The sequence below is a fragment of the Centropristis striata genome, chromosome 11 (genome assembly GCF_030273125.1).
Source record: "Centropristis striata isolate RG_2023a ecotype Rhode Island chromosome 11, C.striata_1.0, whole genome shotgun sequence".
Taxonomy (NCBI): Eukaryota; Metazoa; Chordata; class Actinopteri; order Perciformes; family Serranidae; genus Centropristis; species Centropristis striata.
This window is the reverse complement of record NC_081527.1, coordinates 22,447,452-22,465,610: the sequence shown is the minus strand read 5'-3', so window position 1 is coordinate 22,465,610 and position 18,159 is coordinate 22,447,452. Positions and strand designations below refer to the sequence as shown.

Genomic DNA, 18,159 nt, shown 5'->3' with positions numbered 1-18,159 from the left:
ATCAAGTTATTTTAAATCATTTTATTGCATTTTCAGACATTGACTGTTTTTTTTTGTACTATGGTGTTCTTATACAGTTTATTGATTTTCCATTCAGAATCACTGAACTATGAATTCAGTTCAAAATCTTCAGTTAATTCTGAATAAAGAATAAAACCTCTTCGTCCTGCAGCCAACAATCAATCCGTAGATTATTTTACATATTTGTCGAAAAAATATTTCTAAATAAATATTTCTTCACAAATCTCAAAGCAAAGAGAAAAACTTGTGTGAAATAAAAACACGTTTGACTTTCAGGAGCTTTTATTCAACGTGGGACAGCAGACAGGTGTGACCTTTGACCCTGACCCTACACAGTCTCTTCAGTAGATCAACAGGTGGAGGAATAAATTAAAACCCACAAAAACATCTCAGCAGGTAAAAAAAACAAAAAAAAAAACCTCCACTCTAAAAAATAAAACAATAAAATAAAATAAATGGACTTCAGTCTGACGACAAAAACAAAAATTAAGATTAAAATAAAAACGATAAAAAAGTCGGTTAGAAAACTTGAGTGCGTTTTAGTTTTTGGTTTGTTTCTTCCTCACTGTGCTTCTGTGACACACACACACACACACACACACACACACTCACACACACACACACACACACTCTCTCTCTCTCTGTACACTGAACAGATCAAACCTTCAGTATTTACACTCGTATTTATAGATTCTTTCTTGCCGCCGTAGCTTTAAGAGTCTTAGCCCCGCCCCTTTGTCCCGGCCGGCCAATCAGCAGCTGCTGTTCTTGAACTCTCCGTTCTCAGTGATTGACAGCTTGGTAGGGTTGCTAGGCGACAGGCCGTTGCGGACACTGTAGCGCTCCTTCACTTGCGTCAGCGCCGCCATCAGCCGCGAGTTCGCCGTGTCCAGAGAGCCGATCCGCCTCTCCTGATTGGACAGAGAGGGAGAGGGGGCGGGACAGGAAGTCAGGCGGACAGGTACAAAATAAAAGCTTTGTGACAAAGTATCGGGTTAAAAACACATCAAAATTTCAATAATTAATTTATCCCTGAAAACAATCATTGGATGGATGGACTTCATTGACAGTTTTGTATTTAAATGGATTTTACACAAATTCTCCTCAATAATTATTAAATAATAAAGAGACATTAGATTAGCAGCTAAGACTTTAAAGTTCATCAACAGAAAGTTAACATATTAATAAATTAAGATGTTTCAATTATAATCACAAAACATCTAAAACATTTTTTTTAAGATGTAATAAATGTGTAAATTGGTAGATTTTCTTATGAGGCTTTCAAAATCCAAAACTGAAAGAGACAAAGAGTACAAATCTAACAAATAAATTGAGACTGAAACATGATTTATCACCTTAAAAATATGATCAAAAATACTTAATTTTCATTGTAATTTCATAAATTCTTTAAAGGTAAAATAAATACATCAGTGTTTGAGATAATTAAAGGTATTTTGTCATATTCTGCTTTCTATCAGGAATCTTTATGGCTTTTAAACATCGCTTATTGATTTTTTTTCAAGTTAAGAGGTAATTAAAATCACATTTTGTTAAAAAATGGAGCTGCAAATGTTGGTTATTAAATGAAGATGATAAAAATAAACAAGCCTTTTAATTTTCTCTATAAAATATAAATAAAGGATGTTGATTTAAATCCACTTATTTTTGATGATTTAATGACTGAAAAGAATTTCAAACAGCTAGAATGGATTTATTGATTTAAACCTTTAAGAAGTTGTTATTATGATGCAATAAATCTGTGAGAGTGGTGATGATGTGAAGGTATTTTGGGCAGCAGCCGAACAAACAAACAGCAAAACAACAACAACAAAACAAATAAAAACTGAAAGAATAAATGTGATTGAAGCTCCTGGACCTCCTTCTTCTTCTCCTCCTCCTTTTATTTATAAAGAGAGTGGCGGGTGGAGTGGTGGTGGTGGGGGGGGGGAGAGGAGCAGCCAAAACAGAAATAAAATCATCTCAGAGCTTCGACAAGTTTAACTAGAAATATCATCAAAAACACCTCGTTTACATTTAAATCCCATTTAAAATTTCATGAAATATAAGAAGAGTTTAAATATACATTTTTTTGCAGATTAATTGGGATCACAGTTCTGAAAAAATCCCTTAAAATTTACCAAATATATTAATACATTTTAAAATATATATACACTGCCTGTAAAAAGCATTCATCCCCCTTGGAGGTTTCACTCTTTTGTTGCTTTTACACATGAAATCATGGTCAATATAATTTGGCCTTTTTAAAAATAAAGAAATATATATATATATATATATATATATATATATATATTACCTTAAAGTTTTAATGAAAGCTGGACTTTTGTGTTGTTTTAATTATATTTAAAAAAAACAAATTTTCCCCCCTAAAATATGATCAAAGATAGATTGTAACTTCATTAATAATTTTAATGAAATATAAAAAGATACAAGACGAGTTGATCTAGAAATATCGTCATCAAATAACACCTCGTGTACATATTAATCCCATTTAGAATTTCATGAAATATAAAACGTTTTTTTTAAAATGATTTTTGTAACCCATTTATTTTTCACCCCATTGGCTACATCATGATCCTTTTCCCTGGTAGGACGTAGCGCGTGGGAGGATCAAGTTATTCTGACCGGTTCCACTCCCTCCCATCAACATATTAATACATTTATATATATATATATATATATATATATATATATATATATATATATATGTATATATATATATATATATATCCTGTCAGATAATAAAATATCAGCAGCAGATCTTCATCATGAAGAGATTCTGACACAAATTTCAACATTTTCAGCTTTGTTTGGTCTGTTTTTATAACGGAAACTTTAGGAACTGATGATGCGTTCAAGGTCCGTCGGAAAGCTCAAACTTACCATAATGTCTGTTGTTACAGTTTTTTGGATTTTTGCTGATTTTTCTCAAAATAATTGTTATTTAATAATATATAATTGTTATAATAGTTATTGTTTTCTGTACAATAAGCTCAGAGAAATATAGCTCATAACTTTATACAGAGGTGTACCTAATAAACTGGTTTGTTAAAACAAACGGACGATGGGTGCTGCGCTCTGATTGGCTGCTCGGCCATGTCTGTAAAAACAGCGTGTTGTGTCGGGTGGAGGGAGGGGGTGGGGCTTCAGTCACTACTTGCCTGATTGGTTTATTTCACATCCGTTACTGACCTGAAATCAGTGAAGACATGTTGAGAACAAGAACTAACAGCTGCTGCTCCTTTCATGTTTCACACCAACTTTACTTTGGAAGTAACAGGAAGCTGTGAGGGGCGGCGCCATGTGATGTCATACCTGAGCGTCGATGATCTTCTGTTTGGCTTCGATCACCGCCTGCATCTCGGCGTGGTCCCGCCTCAACTCCTCCTCCACCGCCATCAGCCTGGAAACAACATCTCACATGTTAGAAACAAAGATCCATCAAGGTCGACCTCATCTTTCCACAATATCGCACCAAAGTTCCTAAAACAGACTCAAATGTCTTCAAAATGTTCCCAAGATGTCATCTAGAAGTAAAATGTTCACAGTCATTTGTTTTCCAAAATCACCCTCAAATAGCAGCAAAAGTTCCCATAATAGAGTCGAAAAGTGTCAAAATGTATTCATAATGTCCCTAAAATGTCAACAATCAGTTGCAATATATCATCGAAAAGTTCCTGAAATAGCATCCAAATGTTCCCAAAGTGTCCATAAATATTAAAAAACCTTGAGATGTTAAAAACTGTCACTCTGATGTCATCCTTAAGTTCCCTTAAATGTAATGTCATTTGTTTTTGTTTTTCAAAATGTTCCCAAAATATCTGCAGAAAGTTCCCAAAATAGCATTAGAAAAAAAGTGTTTCAAATGTGTTGCAAAATAAATAAAAAAATCACAAAAGGTTCCAGGAGTGTCAAAATGGTGAAAAGGTGTTTTCATGTGTCTAAAATGTCAACAATTAGTTCCAAAATTGTTCCCAAAACAGCATCCAGAAGTTCCCTAAAATGTCAATTTTTTGCCCAAATATCTGCAAAATGTTCCTAAAATAGCAAAGAAGGTTAGAAAAAAGTCCCTCAAAAGTCAGAAATTATACCCCCCCCCCCCCCCCAATAACATAAACAGCCCTCCAAGTGTTCACAGTTTTCAAAATATACAAAAAGTGTAAAAATGTCCCTGAAATCATTCAATAAACAATGAGTGTGTGTGTGTGTGTGTGTGTGTGTACCTGCAGATGATGCTCTTCATCTGTCCGTCCTTCTCCTCCTGCTGCCTTCTCAGTCTCTCCTCGCTCTCCTCCAGTCTCTGCTTGTACTCCTGCAGGAGCTTCTGCATCGTCTGCTCCTGAGCCAGCAGACGGCGCTCATACTCCTCCAGACGACGAGCAGACACACGCAGACGCTCCTTCAGACGGGAAATCTCCTGCTCATACTGGGGGGGACGTGGAGGAGGAGGAGAGAGAGGAGGGACAGAGAGGAGGAGGAGAGAGGAGGAGGAGAGAGGAGGAGGAGGGACAGAGAGGAGGACGTGGAGGAGGAGGAGGGGGAGGAGAAGGAGGAGAGAGAGCGGAGGAGGTCAGTGACACCAACAACTTCCTGCCTTATTGTGATCATTTCTAACATCTGTCCAGGTGTGTGTCTGTACCTTCTCAGTGTTCTTGCCCTCCTCTCTGCTCCTCTCTCCTGCTCCTCCTGCTACTGCTACTCCTCCTGCTACTCCTCCTGCTACTCCTCCTGCTCCTCCTCCCTCCTCCTCCTCCTCGTACTGGCCGTTGTTCAGCACCCAGGCTGCCGTCCTCTCCACCGGAGACATGGCCACCGCCTCCACCGGGGACACCACCTGACCACCAGAGAGACGTTACTACCAGCCTGTTCTACAACCGACTCATTAAACGCTGTCACAAATGAAAATGTTCCCAAAAATCTTCCTAAGGTGCTGCCAAAATCTTCAGAAAAACAGTCAACAAAAAAGTTCCCAAAATGTCGTCAAGTAACAGTTTGAGTTTTTCTGGATGTTCTGACTCTCTGGAGCATAATGTCCACATTTTGGAAACTTTTTGACGACATTGTAGCGACAGTTTTAGAATATTTTGATACCATGGTTATTATTATAAACATTTTGGGAACTAAATGGGGAAAGTTTGGATGAGTCAAAGTTCAAAATATTCTCTGAAAATGTGATCAGAATGAAAACAACAGGACATCTGGAACATGAAGAACCTGCAGGTAAAGTAAAAACTTTTATTCTATGAATCAAACAGTGAACGCGTCACTTCCTGTCGTGGTGTTACCTGCTGCGGCGGCTTGGTGGCGGTCCTCGGGGGCGGAGCCATGTTCTCCTGCTGGCGGGCGGCATGCGCGGAGGCGGCGGGTGGCTCGGTGTTGGCACTGCTGCTGCTGCGGAGCGAGGCACTGTGGGGGAGGGAGCGCGGCGTCCTTGCCCCGCCCCCTCGGCTCTGCTGCTCCACCTTCACGATGTGGGCGGTGCCCGCCGTCGTGCTCTGGCGGGGGATGGCGACTGCTGTTGCAGCGCCGGGCGGGAGGTCAGGGGGGTGGCGACGCGGCGTGGAACACTCCTCACTCTGGATGCTCCGCCTGCTGCCCGACTCATCCAGGCTGCTGTTGGACGCTACGCGACCTTTGACCCCTACCTGGCTGCCGAAGTCGTCGGAGTTGCTGTGGCTGTTGTGGGAGCTCTCCGTGCTCAGGTTCTCGGAGCTGGAGTCCTGCCGCAGCGAGTGGGCGGAGCGTGCGGCGAGGCTGTGGGCGGGGTTACTCAGGTGGTACACGGGGTTCTGGAAGGACAGCGGCTGCAGGCTGCGCTGCTGGCTGAGCGCTGCATGCAGCGGCCGCCTCACCTGCGGCGCGCTCTGCGGCGTCACGTCCCGCGGCGAGGCTTTGGTCGGGTGCGGTGCCGGCTGGGGGGTCAGCGGGTTGGAGTGTGGGTAGCCGAGCGGGGGCGGGGTGTGTCCGATGGAGGCCTGGGAGCCCACCCTGCTGAGGCGGGGCGGGGCCTCGTGGTGAGGCGGCGGCGCGGCATGTAGGCTCTGGTCCTGCAGGTCCACCAGGGAGATGCTGCGTCCGTTGGGCAGCGGGTCTCGATCCTCCGGGTCCGACAGGCTGGCGGGGCTGCAGGGGAGCTGCGGGGCCAGCAGGGGGCGCTGACCCCGAACAAAACCCTCAGACAGGTCGCCGCCCAGCGGAGACTGAAGGCTGCGAACGTCACTACGGCTGCAGGACGACACGACACGTTATCACTCAGGACAGATCACACCACTTTACATTTATGGAAATATTTTGACTTTTTCAAGATTATATATTATATTATATTATTATATTTATTATATATAATAGAATCAAATATAATAGAATGTAATATAATATATAAAGTAATGTAATATAATAAAATACAACAAAATAAGACGTAATGTAATATAAGAAAGTATAATATTATTAAACATAATGTAATATAATATAATACAATATAATAATACTGAAGGCTGTGCACATCACTTTGGCTGCAGGACGACACGACACGTTATCATTTAGGACAGATCACACCACTTTACATTTATGGAAATATTTTGACATTTTCAAGATATTTTGATGCCATTATTATTATAAGTGGAACTAAGTGGTTAAAGTTTAGAGAAACAGGAAACTGCCTCGAAAAGATAAAACTGTCAAAATGTTCTGAAGGAGAGACCTTATTATTTTAAAAAAGACAAAAAAGACGGAAAAATATACATATATATATTCAAAACTCTGATGATGGTCTGAAGATGTCGTGGAGTAAAAAGTAACATAAATGGAAACAAGTAAAGTATCCAGAGTGTTCTGAGTCTGTGTGTGGTCATCAGACTGGCAGCTGATTGGTCGGTTACCTGTCGGCGGGGTCCTCGAAGATGCGCTGTAACCCTGACGACAGGCTGCCGCTCAGGTTGTGCTCCTGGAAGCGTCTGAGCTGCTGCTGGACTGCCGTTGGCGTCGGCGCCGCCAGGCAGCGAGAGATGTCTCCCAGAATCCTCGGCAGCGGGCCCAGCTTTGCCACGGTGGCCTGCAGGAAGGAATTTTCACCCTGGAGTCGCCGAATGTGTGTGTGTGTATGTGTGTATGTATGTGTGTGTGGATGGAGCACCAGGATGCGGTGGTGGTGGAGGAGGTGCAGCGACAGAAGGAGTCGGCCAACAGGAAGTGAAGAGGAGGAGGAGAAAAACATGAGGGAAACTTAATGGAAACAAAACTTCAAACTAACATGCTTCTACTGAACAGAACCACAGCAGAGACATCATGCTGGGGGGGGGGGCGTCGCCATGGAGACAGGGAGCATGAGGAGGAGTGGGGGGGGGGGGGGGGGGGGGGGTCAGGCCATGCTGTGAAGTTCAGCCAGGCAGCGTTAATGTGGTTAAATGAACTGAAGTGATGCTGATGTTTATTCATGTTACATCATCAAATATTTATACACACACACAAACACACACTGATCAATAACTGATAACTGATCCATAATTGATGGATAACTGACTGTCGTCTCTCGAACACTTGAATCTTGGTGTTCATGTTTCTGTTAATGATAACGCTTAACACAACAACTGAACAAGAACTAGACGTGTCCAGCAGGGGGAGAGCTTCCTCCTGACAGCTGGCTGCTCAAACACCTCATAAAATAAAATAAAATAAAATAAAATAAATGCAATGCAATGCAATAAAATAAAATATATAATATAATATGTTTGGGGGAAACACTGTGATGAGTTGTGATCCGGCAGCAGCAGCTGAGATACCAGGGGCCCGTTGCACAAAAGTAGGATTAAGACATCCAGGATAAGTGACTGAGCTGGGCTCAATGAATCCAAAGCAAGACCGTCCAGGCTTAATTGGTTGCACAAAGACCAATCCAGGATGAGCAGTAGGGGTGTGGCACTTCCCTCACAATTCGATTACGATTCACCAGGTAACGATTCAATTCAATTCGATTCTACGATGCATCACAATTCTACTGCACACAACAAGGGACATTTTTCGTGCTTCATCTCCCTCCCCCTCAGCCATCTTGATTGTTTTTTTTTTTTTCGTTTTTTTTTTAAAGATTATTTTTTTTTGGCATTTTGTTGCTTTATTGATAGTGAGAGATAGAAAGGGGGTGATAGAGGGGAAGACATGCGGCAAAGGGACCGTGTGAGCCACCGGGACGCCCTCATCTTGATTGTTTTTGTTATGATGCCGCTGGAAGTAATTGAAACTTCACGGGGCAATTGCTCTGTCACTAGTTTGGAGTTTAACACAGTTCTAAACTGGAGTTGTAGTTGGGAGTTGTAGTTTAAAACTGTGTTAAACACCAAACTAGCGACAGAGCAATTGCCCCCACAACTTTCCACTGGAGGCCAGAAAATAAACATAATTGATTATGGCACTTTGCCGCATCGATGCTGAATCGTGCATGCTCCGCATTGCGAAGCATCACCGAATCGATTGTTGTTGACACCACCAATGAGCAGACACGGATTCATCAAGCCATGTGAAACCAATAAGTGCGCGCTCGCGGCTCCCTCAAATAGACCCCGCCACCAATCACAGATTCACCATGGCGAGTAGATTGGCTTACTTTTCCCCATCGGACAGAGAAATCCAGATGGACGCGTACGAGGAGATGAAACACATAATTAAAATGTGACCGCCTGAATGCGTAAGTAGTGCACAACTACACACTCACCGCTCCGCTGAAACATCACAATTACAATCCAGATAGTTAATTCACATCTCCAAAAACGCAGTTGTACTCTGATTATGAATCAGTTGAATTTTTAATTGAAAAAACCTGCAGATATGAGTGAAAATGTATAAATGTAACTCCACCAGACTGTATTATTCTTTGATAAATAATAGTAATAACTTTAATTTATATAGCGCCTTTCAAAGGACCATGGTTGCTTGCTCACTGACTTCATTGGATTTCCGTTTGGGATAAATAAAGTTTCTCTGTTCTTATAGTTAGTGTGTATGTGTCGTCATCTCCTTCCCTGGCCACAGAAGACTCTGTGACATCAAAGAGGAGTTCTATAGGATTGCAGGTGAGAAAATCTACAAATGACAGGACAACTGTTACCAGTCATAGTAGGATACTCATTACTTTGTGTTACAGGTTTCCCCAATGTCACTGGTGCACTGGACTGCACACACCTCAGCATAAAATCCCTCCCAGGGGCCCATGAGGTGGATTTTGTGAATAGGAAATCCTTTCACAGCATTAATGTTCAGGTGAACATAACTTTTTGATATTGTCAATTGATGAACACTGTATATTGCTTGTGATGTGCATTGGTTGGTTTAATAGTCCTCATCTTATGATTTCAGATGGTCTGCAATGCTGACTGTCTGATCAACAATGTTGTGGCAGAATGGCCTCAGTCCATGACTCCAGAGTCTTTGGGACTTCTGAAATCTGTCAGCGCCTATCACAAGGTGAGCCACACAACCATTAATAACCACTTTTTACATCATGGCTGTGTCAAGAATGTCACTCTGTCTGAGGTTGTAATGATGAGATTTAGTGTTGACAGGTGAATTCTCTGGTGTGTTGCTGGGAGACAGGGGGTCTGTCTGCCAGCCTTTTCTCCTGACACCATTCACAGACCCCCAGGACGCACAGCAGGCCTACAGCCATGCTCATGCCAGGACCAAGCCCAGGCCCAGAGTTGAGATGACCTTTGGCCTCCTGAAGGCACGTTTTCAGTGTCTTCACTGTCCTCCACAATGTGGCATGCCTGAAGAAGGAGAGGGTCCCCAGAGGGCCCCCAGCCATGGACTGGGACAATACTGCAATCTTCCCAGATGACGACAGTGGTCGGATGGTGTGGGACCAATATGTGTTAAATTATTTTAGTTAATATGCATGCTTTAAATTTAAGTTAAATATGTCCTGCAGTGGCAGAGAAATTTGTGTGTTTTTTTAATTTAAATTGATTTGGCCTCTTATGATGATTGCGCTGTATACTGTGTGTACACAAGCTAGCAGAGAGGCTACTGCATCATTCGTCTGTTCATTCCATGTGTATGGATTTGTCCTGCATTTATTTCAGTGTGCAGACATGCAGGATGTATTATATTCAGACCTTTGAATGTGTATTTACCTTGTGTTGTATAATATGCTTTGATTCTGTGCTTTCTATCTTGTAGATATATATATATAATGTGTATTTTATACGACGTAGTATTAGGGCCACACTGAGGAAGAACAATGTGTAAAGGGCAGTGGAATAACTATTGGTTTCCATTTGTGGTGAGTGCTGACTGAGATAAGGGATGAGATGAAATAGATCCTGGAACATAGCCTGGTCTGGAGCAGGCTAGCTCCACAGAATAAATCTCCATGGTAACTTATACCATAACATATCCTACTGCCCCCTAACCTGCTTTTGTGCAACCGGATCACTGATGAGTTGAGCCAGGATAACCAACATATCCTGGCTTAATCCCTTATCCTAGTTTTGTGCAACGGGCCCCTGGTCTAACAGAGAGAACACCTGGAAGCTGAACCTGCCTTTCAAAAGACTCTTTACTTTATTTCTGCACCGATGACTGATCTGTTAAACCTTCAAACCTCCAGGAGAGACAGTTATCATCAGGGCCATTAGAATGCATTAACTCATTATTATTATTATTGCCCTAAACTATATGTTTGTATTATTTCATATTATTGTGTAAGTCCTCACTGCACGCACATGCACTCACGCACCACACACAGACATAGAAACACACACACACACGCACACACACACACACGCACACACACACACGCACACACGCACACACGCACGCACACACACACACACACACACACACACACACACACACACACACACACACACACACACACACACACACACACACACACACACACACACACACACACACACACACACACACACACACACTCACTGACCTTGTCGAGCTGGGAGACGACCTCCCACAGCAGGGCGTGCAGCACGGACAGCTCGCGGCCGAGGTCGATGTATCCCTCAAAGCCCGGTGTGTTGGACAGCGTCTCGGGGTTGGAGATCTCCGACAGGAAACGCATCATCCCCGCCCACTCGTGCTCCAGGAAGTCGTTCATGAACGCCATGTACTCCTCTTTGTTCCCGAACCTGCAGAACGCTTCAGTCAGCTTCACTTTCCACCATGTTGGATTTTTATTACACTCATCTTTAACGCCAACAGAACACGAACACAACACTGTTCAGATGTGTTCAAGTGTTCACCACTATTAATATAATAACACTCTGAACCAGCGATCCTTTAACAGAACACCAACACCGATCATCACAGACAGAAACTGTAAAAACAGACATTATTCTCTGAGTTTCAACTTTCCCACAGTCCTTGAACGCATCATCAGTTTTAAAAAGTGACCAAAACTTGTGTTAAATGTTGATATTTGTGTCAGAATCTCTTTATTCTACATGTGTCATTTAAAATAAAGCGTCTGCACTAACCAGATCCTGTTAAAAACATTAAATTCTGCTTCTCAGAGACACTGCGAAGACATGATTGATTCTGCTGAGACCAACGGTCACGAGACAAATATTACCTGAAAATCTGTTTACACAGAGCAGAGAGGAGAGGACAGGAGAGGCTGTTTACACAGAGCAGAGAGGAGAAAACTGGTTTTACTACATTCAAGACACTTGGAAAAGTGTTTATTTATAAATTATGTTTTATTACAGTTAAAAAAATTATAATTTATCAGAGAAATCTAACTTTTTCTGATTTCTGTCATTCTAACTGTGTTATTCTGCACAAATACATGTTTGAGTTGTTTCCACTTCTAGCAGGACTTTAGATTCATATAGATTTTATATATTTTATAGATTTGATCTGTTCAAGGACCGTCTGAAAGTTTTTACAGGTTCTTTCTACAATAAATGGAAAGAAAACCATCATATTCTTTGGTATTGAGTGACTCACTTGGTAAAGTTGGCGAGGTTCTGGATGACCTTGGCGATGAGCGTGAGCGTGCGTGAGGTGCGGTCATCGGGGTACTCCTGCATCAGGCTGAAGAGCGATGGCGACATGATGGCGGGACACAGGAAGCGCAGGAAGAGAGAGGCGCTGATCAGACGCTTGCTGATGTCCTGCTGGTGGCCGCGAGACACGCACTGCTGCTTCCACGATGCAAACACCTCCTTCAGCTCACGAGGAAACACGCTGAGGACAGGACAGGAGACACAGGGTCACCATGGAAACACTTTACATATCTGTTAAATTCCTGTTACAAACTGAACCCAGCAGTGAAAATATAACGAATAACTGATATTTTTTTCCGTCATAAATTTGTGATTTTTTTCCTCTCATATGTGTGGAATTTTTTGGTACATTTGTGACTTTTTTCTCTTAAATGTGTGGTTTTTTTCTTGTAAATTTGTGGGGGGGTTTCTGTCATAAATTTGTCATTTTTTCCTCTTAAATTTGTGCTTTTTTTCTTGTAAATTTGTGATTTTTGTCCGTCATAAATTTGTAAAATTAACATTAATTTTGGTTTTACGTTACCACTCAGATATTTAATAATTTGTGTTTATCTAGATGAAGACAGATTAATGCAGCGAGACAATCATTCTCAGTTAATGTTCAGTCAAAGAATCTGCTGAACACAAATATATAAAACTTATAATATATACAACATTATTGTGACTGCATCCTGCTGTTCTTCTTCCTGCCAGCAGGGGGCTGCACAGGCTTTACTGATAATTTCACATTTAAGCTTCATTTTACAACAGAAACAAATACACAGGGATGTAAAACAAATTAAGTTTATATTAGTGAGATTATCAAAGTGTTATTAACTACAGACGACTACACTGCTCTACAGTGTCTAACCGCAGTAACTACATTTTTATTTGAAATTGAGTTATAACTAAAAATGAACTCCTAAAAACGTCATACAGCGTAGATCAGTTCTACAGAGTGTGGCGTCCATTTTTGGACTATATCGGACCAGGTCTTTCCTCCACTCTATTAAAAGGTCTGATGTGCACTTGAACGACATTCGTGTAATGTAAGACTGATCCACCACCTTGTGTATAATGCCATATGTTCATCACGGAAAAAATGCAATAAAAAAAATGGGAAAAAAACAACAACAAAAAAAAAATTATAATTTATATTATTCTTGTCTTCACTATTCAACACAATGAAGAAATACGAGGCTACTCTGGATCAGACTATCTGCTTTGGTTTTATGTTTAAATTGAATATATTTATCCAAATCAGACCGTGTGGACTGTGAGGACTGTGAGGACCGTGTGGACTGTGTGGACGTACCAGTAGGAGTTAATGATCTTGCAGAAGGCGAGCTCGCAACACATCTTCAGGTTGCTCTGATGTTCAGAGAGTTCACTGGAGGAGCATCGAACAGGATCCACCTCACACACCTCATCAGACTCATACAGAGCCCTGATGAACTCTCCTACACACACACACACACACACACACACACACACAGAGAACAGTCTGTCAATGTGCTCTGAGATGTTCTCACGCTGTATAACATGAAAATATACATGACATGGATAAAAAAAATATAAAAAAATAATGTATTGTATACTATTGTGTATATATGTATATTTAATAGATGTGATATTAAATACATAATGTTGTATTTGGTATTTGTATTATTTGTTTTTTATTTCATATTTGTATTATTTGTTTTTTATATATTGTATATATTTTATATTGATTGTATTTGAATTTTATATTTATTGTATGGTTTGCATTTTTACATTTAATGTGTAATTGTTTTCAATATTTATGTTTTTTGTTTGTTTTTATTTAATATAATTTTTCATATATATTACTATATATTTATTTTATTTAGTATTTGCATTTTAGATTTTTTATATTTCTCTATAATTTAATTCTATCTATATGGATAAATATTTATATGTTTTGTTGTGTTAATATGTTTATATATTTAATGTATTTTGTATTTGTTTTGTATTTAATATTTCTTGTATTTCTTGTTTTTGTTATTTATATTTATCATATTTTTGTGCAGTTTCTTTTACGTCAATTTTCAAACTTTTGTATTTTGGATTGAATGTATTTTTATATACATTTTGCGTTTATATACAGTTTGAGCTGTTTGATGATGAATAAATAATTCTCTAATAATAAACTGGCTTCAGTCTGACAGCTCGTTAACTGTGACGCAGCAGAACGAAAACAAACGCAGCAGATATAAATCAGTGTCAGGGAGGAGAAACCTGCTGCTTCTATTTCCAGTTGTGAGTCTATAAATACATGAATGAGGAGAAATATTAGTGTTAGTGAACTGTGACTGGTAATAAAGTGATGAGTCTGATGTGACTCGGTCTCGTTCTGTCACTTCAACTATTCCTGGTGTTTCTGTTGTAGCGTCTCTGAACTGTTTGATCTGCAGACGGAGCAGAATCAGTCAGAGGACTAAGATGAAGATGATGATGAAGCAGCAAAGTAAAGACGTCGTCTAATTTTAACTTCAAGAGGAAAAACAAGCTTTAAAAAATTCTTTATGAAGATTTTTAATCTAATTTGGGCTGGTTGTGATGCAGCTGCCTGCAGGTTCTCATCATTCTGTGAAATTAAAGATTAGAATTATTTATTTCTTCATAAATTTTCTACAGAATCCGACTTGAATTCCTCCTTTCCTGTTTATATTAATTTATTAACCTCGCTAACTTTACTTTTATTATAAACAGTGTGTGTGTACAGGAGTGTGAGTGTGTGTGAGACTCACCTAGCGCGTCGTGCAGGTATTTCTGTCCCACCAGCTTCAGATACTCCTCGATGGCCTTGGTGGCGAGCGTGTTCTCCCTGAAGATCAGGACGTCATGGTCGGCGCATCGGTCCACCTCTGACATCACCAGATCAGTGAGGAAGTCCTGAACCAGAGAGGAGCCTTCAGGGTGTGTGTGTGTGTGTGTGCTCCACATATTGTACATATTGAAGTATTGTTTACATCCTCTCCTGTCCTCTCCTCTCTGCTCTTTGTAAACAGCCTCTTCTGTCCTCTCCTCTCTGCTCTGTGTAAACAGCCTCTTCTGTCCTCTCCTCTCTGCTCTGTGTAAACAGCCTCTCCTGTCCTCTCCTCTCTGCTCTGCGTAAACAGCCTCTCCTGTCCTCTCCTCTCTGCTCTGCATAAACTAAACTAAGCTAAGTGTGTCCTACCTTGGCCCTGCCGGTGCTCTGCAGGATGTGCACTAGGGCGCAGGCCATCTCCTCCTTGTTCTTGACGCTGATGACGGGCTCCAGCACGGAGCACAGCATGCTGTAGTTGTTGGTGACGAACTCGGCAAACTCCTTGTACTGCTCCATGGGCAGGATGGAGATGGTCTGGAAGCGGGACTTGATGCGGATGGAGGGCCCACCCCCCTTGGCCTTGCTGGGGGTGGGTGTGCTGACAGGGTACCACTTCTCCACGAACTGCCGGCCGGTCACGCCGGCCACAGGGATGTTCACCAGCCCCACGTAGTTGTTCTTGTCCTTCTTCTTCTTCTTGTCCAGGTCTCGGTATATGTGCACGGTGACGCTGTGTACGGCAGGGAGCCCCGAGAAGTCGAAGTACTCGCCCCAGAACAGGCTGTCGTGGCGAGTCTTGCTGGTGGTTCGGGCGTACAGCACGTCGTCCAGACACAGCTCGCAGAAGTACTTCTTCTTGGGCGGCAGGTCTTTGGCCTCGATGATCCAAAGACGCAGCAGGTTCTCCGCCCGCCGACAGTTGTCCTGAAACACAAACACAGACGAAAGACATGATGCTGCTTCCTGCATTTTAGAATCAGAGATTAGTAATACAAGCTACAAAATAAAAGCTGACAACATGTAAAAATATTTTAAGGGTTAAAAATGTTAGAAATTCATTTTTTTAATGTATGATAAGAACAGAAGCTGGTTAAAAAAACTGAAAACATTTTTTTTTAAAATAATGTTTTAAAACATTTTCATAGCTTGTTTTTTTGTGCAAATATGAATGTGCATAGTCAATGGGGCTGTTGGTACGTGTTGGTGGCGCATCTGTGCGTCCTACGCCCAAACTATAACTCTGACAGCTTTACCAGAGGATTGTGAGTGAGAAAACAAATTTTCCTACGTTTCTATGTATAAATTACTTCTGTAGAGTGGAATTTGCGGCCTGGAGCACAGTTTTCAAATTTATTTTTTGACAATTTTTTCTCTCCCTCTACACTCTGGCGATGATGTCACACACTCCGACACGAACATTCCATGCAATACACACCCATTATAATCTCAGAATTTCTCCAAAAATGATCATGGTCATTGAACAGGGATTGATAAAAAAAACTATATCCATCCATCGAAATGGGATTAATACACCAATACACAAGACTTGTGTCTACTGTTTAAAGTTTAAATGGAGTCTCTAGGTGAAATTATGCCGGAGAAGTGGACATTTGAAAATCTCCAATTATTGTTCTTTTTCGCTCATTTTTTTTTCGGCCGTCTCATTCACTTCAATGCAAAATTTTGCACAGTTTCGTGTTTTTTGGACCATAAATGGAGTCATTCATGGTAAAACCATGGTAATTTAAGAGTTAAAAATGTTAGGAATTCATTATTTTTTTAATGCATGATGAGAACAGAAAAAAAAATTTAATTATGTTTTATAATATTTTTATAGCTTGTTTTGTGTGCCCATGTCAGAGAATCTAATATGGTAATTTGATTATAGTTAAGTTAATTATGAATCAATGTTCCAAATTGATAATTTGGTAACTTCATGAGACTGATTTACTGTGATCTTGCTATCTTTGCTCTTTCTAAGTAAAGAGGTGGTGCCCTGACAAACTTCAATCCATTGAAAGTGTGAAGTTAATAGAAATTTAGTCAATTTCTGAAAGTAAAATTGATCTTAATTAGCAGACAGCCCTTACATCTTTTGGTGCCCCCTGCTGGAGGAAATTTGTATTCACAACCCACAACCCTCTTACATGCACATGACTGAATTTTGTAGTTTTTCTCCTTTTCTGAGTTCAGGATTGTTGACTCTGATCATAACCCCGCCCCCAACACCATATAAGGATCATTACCAGCGCTGATGTGTTTGCTGATGTTGTTTAAGGAGAACAGTAACTCGTGTCAGCCATCAGAGTGACAGAAGATTCTAATATCTGCAGAAATATCTATATCCGGCTGATTCTGGAGCTTTATGAAGCTAAAAATACACTGAGTGTCTGCAGGTCAAACAGAGCAGAACACAGAACAAACAGATTTATTCTCTGTAGTTTGTTTGAACATTTAGAGAGAGACAGGAGTTGGTATAAGGTTTCATTTTACCACAAATCTTTTAATTTTAGCGATTGTTTTTTTTTCAGATTTTTTTCTGTGCTGTAGTAAATTCAGATAACATGTAGATTAATGCTCTACATGGACTGGAAGTGTTCTTAAAGGCTTCTAAGCAGTTCTAGTCGCTCAATGATCCTTATAAAGCAGCAGATCTGAGAGTTAAACCCTCAGACTGTAAATAAAGACGTCGCTGTGTTTCACCTTTTTCAGTTATTCATCTCATATTTCAAAGAGAAGCCATAGAAAAATGTAATTAAATATAAAATACACATGCAGCTGATCTTAAAACCTCACAGAAAACATATAAATCTATATAGTTATATGTGTGTGTGTGTGTGTGTGTGTGTTGTGTGTCTGTGTGTGTGTGTGTGTGTGTGTGTACCTTGTTGGGCTGGATGGTTCTCCTCAGGTTCTCCATCCATTTGTCTCTCTCTGACGCTGACGTGCAGCTGAAACACTTGCTGCCGCCGGAGAACGTCACCTGACGGAAGAGGTTATTATTATTATCGTTATTAATATTATGATCATTATTATAATTATTATTATTATCATTATTAGAATTATGATCATTATTATTATTATTATTGTTATATTATTATTATTATCATCATCATTACCATTATCATTATTATTATTATTATTATTAAGAAATCTTTTCTTGAAGACTATTTTGACTTTACTTACTGACCTATCATTATCATTATTATTCTTATCATTATTATTAACAATAAACCTTCTCTAATTATTTCACCAGATAATTGTGACTTAACCTGCTTTTACTGACTGTTTCCA

At 40.5% G+C, this 18,159-nt stretch overlaps 1 protein-coding gene across 2 annotated transcripts in view; it reads right to left on the bottom strand.

The window, feature by feature from the left end:
* Positions 1-285: 285 nt before the first annotated feature.
* The window catches only part of rasal2 (RAS protein activator like 2), an 85,477-nt gene continuing 67,603 nt past the window's right edge, over positions 286-18,159 (bottom strand). The window contains exons 7-18 of one of the 2 annotated variants that reach the window (XM_059344601.1): positions 17,750-17,848; positions 15,235-15,789; positions 14,804-14,948; positions 13,351-13,495; positions 11,998-12,237; positions 10,976-11,177; positions 6,918-7,090; positions 5,325-6,264; positions 4,679-4,873; positions 4,263-4,465; positions 3,355-3,442; positions 286-932 (exon numbers count right to left, since the gene is read on the bottom strand). In XM_059344601.1, coding sequence (XP_059200584.1) covers positions 774-932; positions 3,355-3,442; positions 4,263-4,465; positions 4,679-4,873; positions 5,325-6,264; positions 6,918-7,090; positions 10,976-11,177; positions 11,998-12,237; positions 13,351-13,495; positions 14,804-14,948; positions 15,235-15,789; positions 17,750-17,848 — 3,144 coding nt within the window. In that variant the 3' untranslated portion in view covers positions 286-773. Of the gene's footprint in view, positions 933-3,354; positions 3,443-4,262; positions 4,466-4,678; positions 4,874-5,324; positions 6,265-6,917; positions 7,112-10,975; positions 11,178-11,997; positions 12,238-13,350; positions 13,496-14,803; positions 14,949-15,234; positions 15,790-17,749; positions 17,849-18,159 lie in introns of both variants that reach the window. The other variant, XM_059344600.1, reaches the window with a different exon arrangement.